This window comes from Pecten maximus, unplaced genomic scaffold, assembly GCF_902652985.1.
Source record: "Pecten maximus unplaced genomic scaffold, xPecMax1.1, whole genome shotgun sequence".
Taxonomy (NCBI): Eukaryota; Metazoa; Mollusca; class Bivalvia; order Pectinida; family Pectinidae; genus Pecten; species Pecten maximus.
In genome coordinates this window covers 141-16311 of record NW_022982933.1, presented here as the reverse complement: position 1 = coordinate 16311, position 16171 = coordinate 141, and the positions used below count along the sequence as shown (strand labels likewise).

Below are 16171 nucleotides of genomic sequence, written 5' to 3'. Positions count from 1 at the left end.
TGTAAATGATTAAAATGATCGCAAACAGCATCAAAATTAATTTCAAAAGTAGATTCTTCACTCTACACTGTTGAAGTCTTTATATATTGAATCAAAGTATTACCGGGGATGTCCTTTGTGATAATAAGTTTTTAAAAAAATTATTGTGCACTAATTATACGTTTACTTCAGTACCTTAAATCTCGTGCACTCCTCACTTCTCCTAGGGTTCAAAGGTTAACTGATTGTCACTCAACTGTAGTTTTAGTCCATTAATACATATTTTCAGAGTGTTATCCATTATCACGTAAACATACAGAGTCTGCTCCATTGCAGACGTGTGATATCAGAGACATATATATGTCTCTGGTGATATACACGTATCTGATTGCACATGTACATTGTATAGTCTTAAGTATATAATTATTGATGTTTTGTTTTTAGTTTTTATCCCTCCCCATGCAGCCAGAATTTCCTCTGATCCGACATCAGACTTTTAAACAAATCGTCAATGCTTACACACCATTAATATTACCAGTGATTGTTATATATAGACTTGCCAGGCATGTACATGTACTTGACTTAATTGTCCCCCTTACTTGTTGCCATGGGTACTAATCCCCCCTCCCCACCACCATCAACTTCACCTGATGGCCATGGATATACACTTGATTAGGAGTCACCGGGCTCAGGTGTGTAAGTCATAACCACACCTGGTCAGTTTCTCCTTTTTACAATTAGCCCTAGGCGGGTCTATTCTTGGCCTGGTCAATCTGTGTTCAGAATTCTTGATCTGTTTACCTGTACCTAAATTAACACTTTGATACAAGTTTAACAATTCAATTAGGTTATTACTTAAACCTTAGGGTTTATCAGTACAAATGCGGTGAATAAATGCAGTGAAAATATAGATAAATACATAAAAACTAAATGATAAAGTTCGGACACACAGAGACAACACATACGCGACCGCAGCGCTAGTGTAGAGAGTGATTCTATTTTAAAATTAAATACTATCGTCTTTTGTTGCCGAGAATAATAAATTATGACCTTAATATTTCCGGTTTCTAAAAGTTGTACAAATTCTCGCAAACTGAGGTTTTCTATAGTAGTACAGTTTGATAAAACGTTCTTCCACTTCCCGATACAACATTCACTCCATCAGACACCTTTCACTGTCGTTTCTACGAGTTCGCTTCGTCTAGGATCCGCTTTTTATAAGAACCAGATAATTTATTCAGAAACGGTCGATTATTTGTGAGCGTCAACCGAAGCATTTCCGTAGCATTACCGTAGCACTTCCGTACCATTACCGTACCATTTCCGTACCATTTCCGTAGCATTACCGTACCATTTCCGTAGCATTTCCGTAGCATTACCGTAGCATTTCCGTAGCACTTCCGTAGCATTACCGTAGCATTTCCGTAGCGTTTGCGTTTAAGACGGAACAGCGAACGTACACGGGTCTGTATGTAATCTGAAAACGCTGCATTTTCGAAAGTTTTTATGGACATAAACACTTTTTAAGATAATCACAACAGATATTACCCAGTGGACACAAAACGTTCGGAGAACGTCCGGAAAACGTCCTATTCAGGTCACAACGTCCGGGACCTTCCTACAACGTTGTGAGAACGTTTCATGTCAAACGTTAGTACAACGTTAGCTTTTGACGTTGTAACAACGTTGTAACAAGGTTTTAATGCAAACTTTGTGTATTTGTTATTAATTTCAAACGGCTTGCAAGTTTACACAAATGCCAAAGACATACCGAACGAAAACATCAAATTTCATGATAAATTTAATTATCTAATTGGCTCGAAATTGTATTTGTCAATAATGAATATGTTTAGATTAGTTTAAAAGCAACCTACGTCGCCTATAATGTGCCCTAATGATATAATATCGATCATTGATCCTTTCCTGATCCAATTTTGCTGTTAGACCTCCTTTTATACAAATAAATGTGATCAAACTCGACCTTACAAGGTTACGACAACAAATCGGTGTTACCTCCCTTTATGTTGCAATATATATCCGCCAGGGGGCAATACAAACATTCACATTCGTTTCAAAAACATTTTTTTAAACGACTTTAATTTCAGTTTTAACTGCATGAAAATATCATGTTTTGGTTGAAACCGTTGCTATTTTTCTCGGGAAAAGAAATAGATAGAGAGAAGAAAAAAGAGTATTGATATTTGAACGGTAATCTTAACTTCCGGTTCTTTGTTCTGCAAACACACGTGGGCCGTACACACACACATTTCAATCGGACTGTTGACTTGCTGTACTGGATTATGTATCAGCTTTCTTCCCGAATACAGATCAGTAATTCAAGGTAAGTTCTATATGATTCGTATTTTGATCATTACACTGCGTTTGATTTTGACTTGTGTTTATTTACAAACAGATCGGGCATGTTATGATTTATCTTCACGTACGTACGTACAACGGATGTACGTTTCTGGTATCACCGGGCATAAGTTTAGTTTCACGCATATTTGTTAACCGAGCACGTTATGATATATTGCCGAAAAGTTTACGGTATATCAATAATTATTGTTTTGATTGTTTTTCTATTTACAGATTAAATGGTGATAACTGGATGCACCGAGGTACTCAGAGACATCAGAGATATGAGTGATGGGAGGAGTGCAAGCATATGGACACATGGAAATAAAGACATTAAAATACTGTTTTAAAAAACTTGAGTTTTTGTTGTACACAATAGGTAACAATAGTAGAAAATAAAATAATACGACGTTGTGACAACGTCTATACAACGTAAATAAAACGTTGTCACAGCGTTACACAATTGTGTGAAAACGTTCCCCAAACTTTCATTTGCAACATTACTACAACCTAAATGCAACGTTGCATCCTGACGTAATTGCGACGTTCTCCAGACGTGTGTGCCCACTGGGTATCGTTTTGTTAGCTCTATTTTAAGCCCAATTAGTCTTGGGCTGCTCCGAGATCCCCCCCTTATTTTTCTTTAATGTCACAAGTCCTCTAAACAGTTAATCCTGAAATTTCATTAAGAAAATCGTGAAAATTAAAGTAGGGCAAATGTGATCCTGAAACTTCCAAAATATGATGATAACACCATTTTATCGAGAACTTCTGGGGCGTTCCCCAGATTCCTGACCTGTTTTATTTTTAGTACACATTAAATAGTTAATCCTGAAAACATGGCCTCCAGACCCCGCCTTATTTTTTGACCTTAGAACAGTTAATCATGGAAACTAATATCTGAAGATAAAACAAAAAACTAAAACTAAAAACTTAAATATTATCCAGAAGCTCCCAGAATTTGATGATATTACACTACTCTGTCAAGAGCTTCTGTGGACCTGGACGGCCCACAGACCTCCGCCTTGTTTCCTTTGTTACGTATATCCAAAACAGTTTATCATGAGAAAAAAATCAGATTAAAAAAAAAGAATAAAAAAAAAAACAAAAAAAACAAAAAAAAACAAACAAAAATCACACTGAAAATATAAATTATATATACCACAGATCACTTTCTCAGAATACAGGATTGTGCACCATTTCTTGGATAGATGCTAAACAGTTAATCATCATAAGGGGAAAAAAAAAAAATAAATAAAAAAATAAAAAAAAACATATTGAAAATATAAATTACGTATTTAAAATTAATATCGATATAGATTTCCTTTCAAACTGTGGTTCAAAATATATTCAGGTGTGTATAAATAATTGTAAAAATACATTTTGAAAAGGTGCATTTTACACATTTGTTGAATATATTCGAAAGTACCAAGAAAACATAAATGTCTTACAATATCAGGGCCTAATCTCTGCAATTAAGGATTTTATCTCATCATATGATATACATTATCAAAGGATATTTTATCCATATGTACCTATTAATTTACACTTTTTTCTCAGAGATAGAAAAGGGGCAAAAGTTTTTTTTTTACAATATTGTAATTAAATCTGATGTGATACCATCTGGCACCAACGAGTGGAACTCTGTATTTGAGAACATGGATAAACTGACTTGGTACAAAATGCCACTTCATGTAACATCAAACACAAAACTGCAGTGGTTCCAGTTTAGAGTAATCTATCATGTTCTAACCACTAAATCATTCTTATTTAAAATTGGATTATTTACCTCCCCTCTTTGTGTACTATGTAATTCTGAACCAGAAACTATAACCAATTTTTATGGAACTGTCGAGAAGTACAAAAATTACTCGATGGTATAGATTCATTAATGGAAACTCTGATAATCCTATTCTCTGTAAATAAAAAGTCTTTTTCTTTTTGGCTTCCTTCATCAGAATTTCCTTCCCAGTGATCGAGTAGATAATGAAATTATCATCATTATAAAGCAATACATTTCAAGAATCAAATGTCTAAATAGCTCACTAAACAGATATTTTGAGACTGTTTGAGTCTCTAGGAAAATTCAATCTTGTGAAATGGACTCCGAAAATGACCACTTGGGTAACACAGACTGATGTGTTATACCTGTAGGTGTTGTTTCAGGAAAAACATGGAATGCAATTATATTCTGCTTCATATAAACAGTTTTTGTACATGCAAAGTCACCTGAGATTTACCTGTGTTTCACATAGCATAGAGTATAAATGTTGTTGTGATTTTTCTAGTACATACATGCATTCAACAAAATGAGCAATATAGTAATAAAGAATATATTTAAAAAAATAATTAGCAACAGATATATTTTGCTGTGTCACTTAAAGTTGTTTTCTAGTACAAACATGCATTCAACAAAATGAGCAATATAGTAATAAAGAATATATTTAAAAACATAATTAGCAAAAAATATATTTTACTGTGTCATTTAAAGTTCCATTACAGCTCTAAATATATAAGTTATTTACTTAAGTTTATATCAGCAATATCAGCACAAACAGATCTATATCTCTTGATTGAATGATAATTTTGAAAGTAAAGACAATTGTCATACATATGCCTGGTTTGTGAGCCAGTTAAAGTGTTATTAATGTTGTGCATAAACAAATATTTACAGTCTTATTATCACCAAAAATGATTCAAACTGATATTTTGTTATCCGTGCTGAAACTGCGCATTTATTAATTACATCGTAGTTCGTTAATTTATTTCACCAGTAGTTTTACAATATAACCACCAGCATGAAAACTATGCCGTTTATCTTTTTTAAAGATATTTATTGTTGCGTATTAACAGCTGATAGAAATGTAACTAAAGAGGGATTTAATCGATAATAGGGCTTAATGTATTTGGTTCTCAAATCACTATTCAGGGGGCATTAAAAATGAAATTATATTCGTCCACGATGTCATTAAGCAAAAGAGACAGGCTGACGTGGAATATTTCTATATTTATATGAAATGTATATACCAGTGACGAAAGGGCAACAACTCGTAATGAAATATAAGATGTATGTTGTTTATTCAAGGGAAATAACTTTTCAATGCAATAGAAGGTCCTAGACCTTTTTAGAACGTTCTTTAAAAGTGTTAATTGACAAGTGGCTGTTTACAAGAAGTGGTTTAGAGAATTCCAGAAAGAGAATATTCGGCAATATAGTATAAATACCACAGAATACAGAACTGATTTACATTTGTTAAGAAGAGCTATATGAATTTTGTTGAACTATAAATTGCCTGGTACTGTTGGATTCATAAGCATTCTCAATTTTGGAGTAATGGACAGAAAATGAGCACTCAAGACAGCTTTCAAAAGATGTAGACCCGTCCGCCGCTCTTCACTTTCAAGGGAAATTGTTCGTATACACCAAATGTTTTTTGATCTTCCGATCTCCCTCTCCTTAAATGGTAGACACCCCCCCCCCCCCCCACCCCCCCCACAATAATTGAGAAGAGGCTTTCGAGTTGTGACGTCATCGACGCTGATGCGACTATGCTGGTCTGTGCGCTTCAAGCAAATACGGTTAATACGGTCAAAATGGAGTATTTGTCCAAATTTTCTTTTCACTCTTGATAAATAGCTGAACCACTTCACAACTATTGAGGTGACACCTGAAGGATGTCACAGATGGAATGAAGCGTAGTGAGGGGCGATAACTCTGTATAACCATCAGGGGTAAACATGTATCGCTTGTACCGGAGAACCCTAAACGACCAAAATATGACCCAATGCACACTACACGGATTAAAGTATCAAATATTCCATTGTCCGTAGATGATGGTTTGATCAAGAAAACACTTGAGGAAAACGGTTGCGAAATTCTAAACATGTATAGGGAAAAACTGAGAATAAACAATAAACTAACAAATTGTGACACAGGGGATAGGGTAATCTTTACCAAAAAACTCCAAAAGGATCTTCCAAAAGCAATGCCCATGGGTAGGTACCATGGTACCATATGGTACTATGGGCAACCAAGAGGGCAACAAAACGAAAAACAAACAGAAGAGAAACAATGTAGGAAATGTTTGGAAGATGGACATAGTTCTGCAAATTGCAGGAATGAATGGAAATGTCTCTATTGCAAAGAATCGGGACATAAGAGGGATGAGTGCATGAATATGAAGAAGACAGAGGACATCGAGGAGAGTCAATCAGATGATGGAGAAGAGGAACAAAATGATGAATCTCAGCATGTGGAAACACAAAAGAGAGACGACAATACAACACATGGGGCTACAAATACAGACACAAGGAAGGAAAGTAGAAAAGAAAAAAGAGAAAAAAACATCGGTAAACAACAGGTACAAACAATAGACAAGTTCATCAAACCTTCGACTTTTGGCTGCGAGACTCCAAAATCTCGCGACAGAAGCCTGTCAAAATCACGCACGCCCCCGTCGCCGACGAATAAAGAAAAGAAAAAACATAAAAATAAATGACACATGATATAAAGTAGAGACCGGAAGTGCTATTCACATTCTTTCCTTAAATGCCCAAGGACTGAGGGATAAAGGAAAGAGACTTCGGTTATATCAGTGGATGAAACAACAAAAATTTGATATATGTCTTTTACAGGAAACACATTTTACACCCATTTTAAGTAACTTGTTAAAATTTGAAACGAGTGAGTTTGCTTCTTGCTATCATTGTTTTGGGGAACAAAATAAAAAAGGTGTTAGTGTTATTGTAAAGAAACATCTTAATGCAAATATCTTAAATGTACATAATAAACCAAATGGTAGATTTATCTTATTAAACATGGAAATAGCAAACACCATTTTAACTATTGTAAATGTTTATGCTCCTAATAATCAACACGAAAGGAATACTTTTCTAAAATCAGTTTTAAATGACATAAAGGAAAAGGGGACGGGAATGGCAATTATAGGCGGGGACTTTAACGAAGTTCTTCAGCAATGTGATAGAAGAAGTAATGCACAAATGAGAAATAGAAATATAACATATGGATTGAAACATTTAAAACAATCATTAAAACTGACAGATATTTGGAGAGAGAAAAACAAACAAAAGACACAATATACTTGGAGACGGAACAGACAAGGAGAGGCTAGTAGAATTGATTTTTTTCTTATCGAAAAAAAACTCAATAATTTGGTAAAATCTGCAGACATTAGACCAGCTCAAATAAGAAGTACAGATCATCAGGGAGTATCTTTAAAACTATTTACAAGTAAGGAAAATGGACCGGGAATATGGAAAATCAACAACAGTATACTAAATGATAAAGAATATCAAGAAATTATTAAAAAATGCATACTCGATGCAAAATTGTATAGCGAACAAAATGAATTGAATAATCGACAAACATGGGATTATTGCAAAATAATGATTAAAAGCGAATCTATTCAATATAGTATATCAGAATCAAGAAAACAGAAATCGGCATTAGTTTCTCTCGAAGAAAGATTACAAAATCTGAACAATAAAACAAATACTACAGTAATGGAGGATGAAGAGGCAAAACGTATTGAAAATGACATAGAAAACTTATACGATCAACAAGCAAAAGGGGCACAAATACGCTCACGTATTAAATGGACAGAAGAGGGAGAAAAAAATACAAAATATTTCTTAGGTCTAGAAAAGAAAAGGCAATCAAGTAAAGTTATAAATGAAATAGAAGATGATTCCGGAACATTAATACACGACTCAGAGAAAATTTTACAGACAATTAAACATTTTTATGAAAAACTATATACATCAGATGACCCATCTGAAGTAGAGATAAATGAGTATGTCCAAAACACACATGGTATAAATAGGTTAACAGCTGAGGAAGCGCAATCCTGTGAAGGAAAATTAACGGAAAAAGAGTGCAAATATGCTCTGGACCATATGAAAAAAAACAAGAGTCCTGGTACTGACGGGTTGTCGGTAGAATTTTATCAAGCATTTTGGAACCAATTAAAACTATTTCTGATCAATTCTTTAAATGAAGCATATGATTATGGAGAATTAAATGAAACACAAAAATACGGTTTGGTATCTCTTATTTATAAAAAAGGAAATGCTACTCTATTAGGCAATTGGCGTCCAATATCATTATTGAACATTGATTACAAAATTGCAGCATATTCTCTAGCTATGAGACTAAAATCAGTTATGCCAAATATCATTCATACCGACCAAAATGGATATATAAAAAATAGATTTATTGGTTATAATATTAGAAAAATTCAAGATATTATAGATTATTCTGAAAAATTCAACATTGACAGCTGTGTATTGTTTTTAGATTTTAAAAAAGCCTTTGATACCATCGAATGGAAATTTATGTATGCTAGTTTGGAAAAGTTTGGTTTTGGAATTTCATTCATTAATTGGATTAAAACATGTTATATGAATATTAAAGGTTTTGTAAAAAATAATAATTGGGTAACAGGTGAGTATGCTATAACTCGTGGAATTCGGCAAGGTTGCCCATTGTCATGTTTAATTTTCGTAATTGTAGTTGAAATATTAGCAACACGTTTACGAAATGATAAAAATATTGATGGTTTTAAGGTAAATGATAAAAGCACAAAGATAGCACAATTGGCAGATGATACAACACTGTTTCTGAAACGAAAAGATATCAAAGAGGCAATACAAGTAGTTGAAAAATTTGGAGAAATGTCCGGTTTGAAATTAAACAAAAATAAGACAGAAGGTATATGGTTAGGATGTAATAAAGGAAGACACAATAAGTATGAAGGAATTGAGTTCAAAACAGAAATTAAATCACTAGGGATATTTTTTGGAACAAATAAAAAAGTGTGTATGAATTTGAACTGGGAAAGTAAAAGAATTTCAATTGATGAAATGCTAAAGAATTGGAAGAAAAGAAAATTATCCTTAATTGGAAAAATGATAATTATACAAACCTTATTAATACCTAAAATAACTTACTTGGCTAATGTACAAACAATTTATAAGGAAAATTTACATAATTTAAAGAGAAGTATTTTTGACTTTCTTTGGGATGGTAAAAAGAACAAAGTTAAAAGAAAAACGATAATCGGAAATTACGAACAGGGAGGGTTAAAGTTGAGGGACTTGGAATCACATATTGATAGCATCAGAATTAGATGGGTGAAGAGGCTAACAGATGCTACTGAAGCAAACTGGAAAATAATTCCAAGAACAGTTTTTGACAATTTTGGAAACAACTGGCTATTATTCAAAATGAACATGAAAAATATCGAAAATATCCCGAATTTAAAAAGCAATGTACCTGATTTTTATATTCAAGTTTTGAGCTCCTGGATAAAACTGGGTGGAGGTATAAAAAAAGAGTGCCAAAATTTCGCTGACATCAGAAATGAAGTATTATGGGGGAATAGACATATACAATTTAAAGGTAAAGCACTAATAAATAAGCACTGGGTAAAGCAAAACATAATAAGAATAGCAGATGTAATAAATAATCATGGATATTTAGATGAACATATTATATACAACAAATTATCAGACAAGCGAAATTGGATAAGTGAAGTAGCTAAACTAAAAAAAGCTATACCAAATAGATGGAAAATTATATTAAAAACAGAAGAGTCGACGAAAACATGGGTTAAATGTGCTGATAAATTAGCACTTTACGACAAAAAAACAAAGACTTATTTGGAGTTAGACGATCTGAATAATACAATATTATATCAAAAAGCATTGCAGAAAAAGGCCGTACCTACGCACAATTTTGAATATTGGCGAAAGCAATTTGACATAAAAGAAACACAACTATTTGAAGATTTTATCTATTTCACCTTCAGAAAATTGAAGGAAAACAAACATAAAATTTTTAAGTGGAAATTGTTACACTGCATTATTCCTAGTAAGTACCAGCTCCACAAATGGAGAATGGAAGAGAACAATTTGTGTAATGTCTGCGGTGTAACAGAAACTTACAACCATTATTTTATTGAATGCCAATATTTTGAAATATTTTGGAATAAGCTAATCGTTATTTTTATGAAACATGGCTTCAATGTAAATTTAAGGAAACTACAATATATCCTACTTGGTTACAAAATTGGGCAAAAAATGTACACGGAAATTAACATAATTTTATGCATGATTGGCTTTACAATTTTTAAAACATTTCATTTGAGCGATCAAAAAAGGAAATTCGTAAACCCATGTTTAGTTTTGAAATATGAGTTGGGTTGCATCTATGGAAAATAAAAGATGATTAACTATTTGATAGAAAACATATAATAAATATTGATTTGTTCCTTTGTCTGACCATCACGGAAGCTGAAAATAATTGAAATAATAATGGATCGATCAATTATTTATATTGATTACAATGTGAGCTTATTCTATTGATAAAAAGTGACAGTTGTAATGCATATTATTCATTATTGAAGTTATGTGTATGTCTAACTATTATTGAAAAATTGTGAAAAATATAGATATATCTAATGTATCGTCTGTTCTGTTGTATCGACAGTCAGTGAAAGTGGTAAGAGTTGATATGACCAACACGGAAGCTGAACTCTTGATATAATAGAATAGACATCAAATATTTATATTAATATAAGAAGTGAAACATGAAGAATGAAATAATAAAATAATAAGGATAAAACTTGCACGATGATGATATGAAAAAACCTACTTCAGCAGATATGAACAAATGCGACATGGAATAATTATTATCTCAAAAACATATAACAACACAAGAAAATTATACAAATAAAATATTCAGATATTTAGGTCCTTTGAACTTTTAATCCTAACGTACCTATTTCAATCGTTTGTATGTGATATTGCAAAGATGAGTTCGGAGTAAGATTGAGCGTGACTTACATGCATAAACAAATAAAAAGAATGAAAGAACAAAGAGTTTTGAAAGAATGTTCTGGAAGAAAGGTTATATATTTCTCTTTAGCTATCTACCTTGAATATTTCCTACTCCTTATATTTTAAGCTATTCTCATATCCTTACCATGTATCATATATTTAAATTATTTCCATTTCTGACATATATTTGTATTTGTCACAAGACACTCTCTCTCCTCTATTCAACTCAACACACATTCTTTCGCTCCCCTCTCAATCTCTACCTCCTCAGCTCTCTGCCTCTCGTTTTTTTTCTCTCTCCTCCTCCCCCACGTCTCTCTCCCCCTCCAGAGTCTATCTCCCCCTCCAGATTCATCTCTCTCCCCTCTCTATTACCTTTCTGTCTTTATATGATAATGTTAAATAAAACATAATTGAATAAATTAACAATATCACAAAAATATTACATTTATTATTTGTATGTCGCTTTGTACCCATATAATAGAGCTGACAATCAGATCATTTCTGAGTGAAAAAAAAAAAGGAAAAAAAAAAAAAAAAAAAACTCTGTTTCAGCAGTTTTCATAAAAACCGCTCAATATCTATGTTTCGACCAATAAAAAGTCTGTGTGGTTCTAAAGGCAAAAAAAACCATACAGTTGACCTTGCAGTCCCCTAATGCCTCCTTTTACCAAATTAAATGGAAATCGAACTGTATCTAAATTTCCACCAATCTGAGGCAAGGAATTTGCGGCCATTTTGTTTAAAGCATAAAAGTGAGGCTACGACAGGAACCGGTGTCCCTTGAGGTACTTACATATCAATTTCATCAAATTCGGACGATATCTAAATCCGGACCAATCAGATGTCATGAAATGGAGGCCATTTTGTTAAAATGTGAAAGTGAGGTTACAAATGTACAAGAGTGACCGGTGTCCCACCATGTACCTACATATCTAATTTCATCAAGATCGGACAATATCTAAATTTAAACCAATAAGAGCTCAGTTGATGCATGGTGGCCATTTTGTTAAAACGTGAAATTGAGGTTACGAGAGGGACCTGTGTCCATGATGTACCTAGATATCGAATTTCATTACAATCTGACAATACTTTAATTTGGACCAATCAGAGGCCATTAATTGGCGTCCATTTTGTTATAATGTGAAAATCAGGCTACGAAAGTGACTGGTTTCCCAAGATGTACATACAAATAAAATGTCATTAAAATAGGACAATATCTTAATTAGGAACAATCAGAAGTCAGGAAATGGTGGCCACTTTGTTAAAAAAAAAAGTTAAAGTGAGGTTTGGTTTGGTTTGTTTTTGTTTAACGTCCTATTAACAGCCTAGGTCATTTAAGGACGTGCCAAGTTTTGGAGGTGGAGGAAAACCGGAGTACCCGGAGAAAAACCGCCGGCCTACGGTCAGTACCTGGCATCTGTCCAACGTAGGTTTCGAACTTGCAAGCCAGTGGTGAAGGGCTAGTGATAAAGTGTCGGTACACATTAACCACTCGGCCACCGCGACCCCCTAAAGTGAGGTTACGAAAGTAACCGATGTCCCATGATGTACCTACATACCAAATTTCATTGCAATCTGATAATATCTATATTTGGACCAATTTCCTTAACATATATAGGGATTAACTTGTTCAGATGTAAATCTTCATGAATCTATATAAAGTTCTTGATCGATCGATCATCATCATTTCTTAAACAATCGATGATCAATAATTGATCGATCATGAGTAGAAAGGGAGATATCAATAATTGCTACATTATAATTAATAATTCATTTTAAAACATCATGACCAGAAGAACAGGTTATCTCCCTTTATATTTCCTGGTGAAAAATAGGTAATTAGCAGGTTTTAAATTGTTTTAAGTCAATCTGAACAATACTTTATGCAAATGAAGCTTAATCAAGCATAATAAATCATGTTTTTCTCTTTTAATAACTTTTTTTCAACCCTTTTATCAGATAGCAGTTTGCCCGGTTTCTGAAAAATAACTGGCATCTCTTAGTTTGAGGCTGGTTCTCATTGTAGTAGTTGGTGACTACATAACTGAACAACATGCAGATGGGCTTTTGTATGCCGGCATCTAGAACACAACCACGACAGCACTGAAAATAAATATCTTACTCTTATATGTTTGTTCTCTATGTTTCCTGTGATGATCCTGGGCGGCCCCCAGACCCCCACATTTTTTCCTTTGTTACTTATATCCTAAACAGTTTTTCATGAGACAAAAATCAGATTAAAAAATAATAATAATAATAATAAAACAAAAAAAATCAAACAAACAAACAAAAACAAAAATCACACTGAAAATATACATTATATATACCACTGATCACTTTCTCAGAATGCAGGATTTTGCACCATTTCTTGGATAGATCTTAAACAGTTTATCATCATAAGGGAACAAATCCGATTGAAAAAAAGGAAAAAAGAAAAAAAATATAAATTACGTATTTAAAATTGATATCGATATAGATTTCCTTCCAAACTGTGGTTCAGAATATATTCAGGTGTGTATAAATAATTGTAAAAATACATTTTGAAAAGGTGCATTTTACACATTTGTTGAATTTATTCGTAAGTACCAAGTAAACATGATGTCTTACAATATCAGGGCCTAATGTCTGCAGTTAAAGATTTAATCTCATCATATGATATACATTATCAAAGAATATTTTTATCCATATGTACCTATTAATTTACACTTTTTTCTCAGAGATAGAAAAGGGGCAAAAGTGTTTTTTTTTTACAATATTGTAATTAAATCTGATGTGATACCATCTGGCAACAACAAGTGGAACTCTGTATTTGAGAACATGGATAAACTGATTTGGTACAAAATGCCATATCATGTAACATCAAACACAAAACTGCAGTGGTTCCAGTTTAGAGTAATCTATCATGTTCTAACCACTAACTCATTCTTATTTTAAATTGGATTATTTACCTCCCCTCTTTGTGTACTATGTAATTCTGAACCAGAAACTATAACCATCTTTTATGGAACTGTCGAGAAGTACAAAAATTACTGGATAGTCTAGATTCATTAATGGAAGCTCTGACAATCCAATTCTCTGTAAATAAAAAAAAACTTTTCTTTTTGGCTTCCTTCATCAGAATTTCCTTCCCAGTAATCGAGTAGATAATGAAATTATCATCATTATAAAGCAATACATTTAAAGAATCAAATGTCTCAATAGCTCACTAAACAGATATTTTGAGACTGTTTGAGTCTCTAGGAAAATTCAATCTTGTGAAATGGACTCTGAAAATGACCACTTGGGTAACACAGACTGATGTGTTATACCTGTAGGTGTTGTTTCAGGAACAAAATGGAATGCAATTATATTCTGCTTCATATAAAGAGTTTTTTTTACATGTAAAGTCACCTGAGGTTTACCTGTGTTTCACATAGCATACAGTATAAATGTTGTTGTGTTTTTTCTAGTACATACATGCATTCAAGAAATGAGCAATATAGTATACAGAATATATTTTAAAAAATAATTAGCAACATATATATTTTGCTATGTCACTTAAAGTTGTTTTCTAGTACAAACATGCATTCAACAAAATGAGCAATATAGTAATAAAGAATATATTTAAAAAATAATTAGCAACATATATATTTTGCTGTGTCACTTAAAGTTGTTTTCTAGTACAAACATGCATTCAACAAAATGAGCAATATAGTAATAAAGAATATCTTTAAAAACATAATTAGCACAAATATATTTTACTGTGTCATTTAAAGTTCCATTACAGCACTAAATATATAAGTTATTTACTTAAGTTTATATCAGCAATATCAGCACAAACAGATCTATATCTCTTGATTGAATGATAATTTTGAACGTTAAAACAATTGTCATACATATGCCTGGTTTGTGAGCCAGTGAAAGTGTTTTTAATGTTGTGCATAAACAAATATTTAGTAAACCAAATATACATTTGTTAAGAAGAGCTATATTAATTTTGTTGAACTATAAATTGCCTGGTACTGTTGGATTCATAAGCATTCTAAATTTTGGAGAAATGGATAGAAAATGAACACCGAAGACAGCGTTTCAAAAGATGTAGACGCGTCCGCCGCTCTCCACTTTCAAGGGAAATTGTTCGTATACACCAAATGTTTTATGAGTTTACGATCTCCCTCTCCTTAAATGGTAGACCCCCCAATAATTGAGAAGAGGCTTTCGTGTTGTGACTTCATCGACGCTAGTGCGGCTATGCTGGTCGGTGCGTTTCAAGCAAATACGGTTGACACGGTCAAAATGGAGTATTTGTCGAAAGTTTTATTTCACTCTTGATAAATAACTGAACCACTTCACAATTTACACTCGCTCTCCTCTTCGGGTGTAACATGAATGATATGCCCGCATGGACCGACACTTCTAAGCCAGCGATGTTGTCCTTAAGGCAGAATTGGACGAATTCCGGGCGTTGAGCTCAACACCTCGTACCTATTGTCAAAGTTAGTGACGTTAATCGAAATTGCTTTTAAATTGGACGTGTTGGTCGCCCCTCTCCCCTAAAATTTTGCCAAGTGACCATTTTTCGCAAGAATTAAAACAAGGAATTCCATCATCAGATTGCATTGCAAATCATATATTGGCTAGAAATATGTATCTAAAGAATCAGATTTATACAGTTTTGATTCTTTTACCATACTGTAAAAGTGGAAATGTTCGCGGCGTGGAAATTTTCCCTTGTTTCGCGACCATCAAATCTCCGCGAAATTATCCACACGCGAACATAATATCACGTGAAAATATTGACACGCGAATATTTCCACCAAATAAACTAAATTAAATCCAAAACGCAAGTTCCTAGTGTTATACCATCTGCACTCAAGCGTCATTTCGTCCGTGATGTGTAACGTTGTCATGGTCAGTCAAGAGACATGCATGGATTTAAACTAATTTAAGTAATGTTTAAAATGGTAGTATTTTATATAATTCAATGTTTATTTAT

General features: G+C 33.1%; 1 protein-coding gene across 1 annotated transcript; it reads left to right on the top strand.

Moving 5' to 3' along the window:
• The first annotated feature begins 6320 nt into the window (after positions 1-6320).
• Positions 6321-6833, top strand: LOC117321158. The gene has a single exon (XM_033875628.1). The coding sequence runs from the start codon at positions 6321-6323 to the stop codon at positions 6831-6833; it is 513 nt and encodes a 170-aa protein (XP_033731519.1).
• The last annotated feature ends 9338 nt before the right edge of the window (positions 6834-16171 follow it).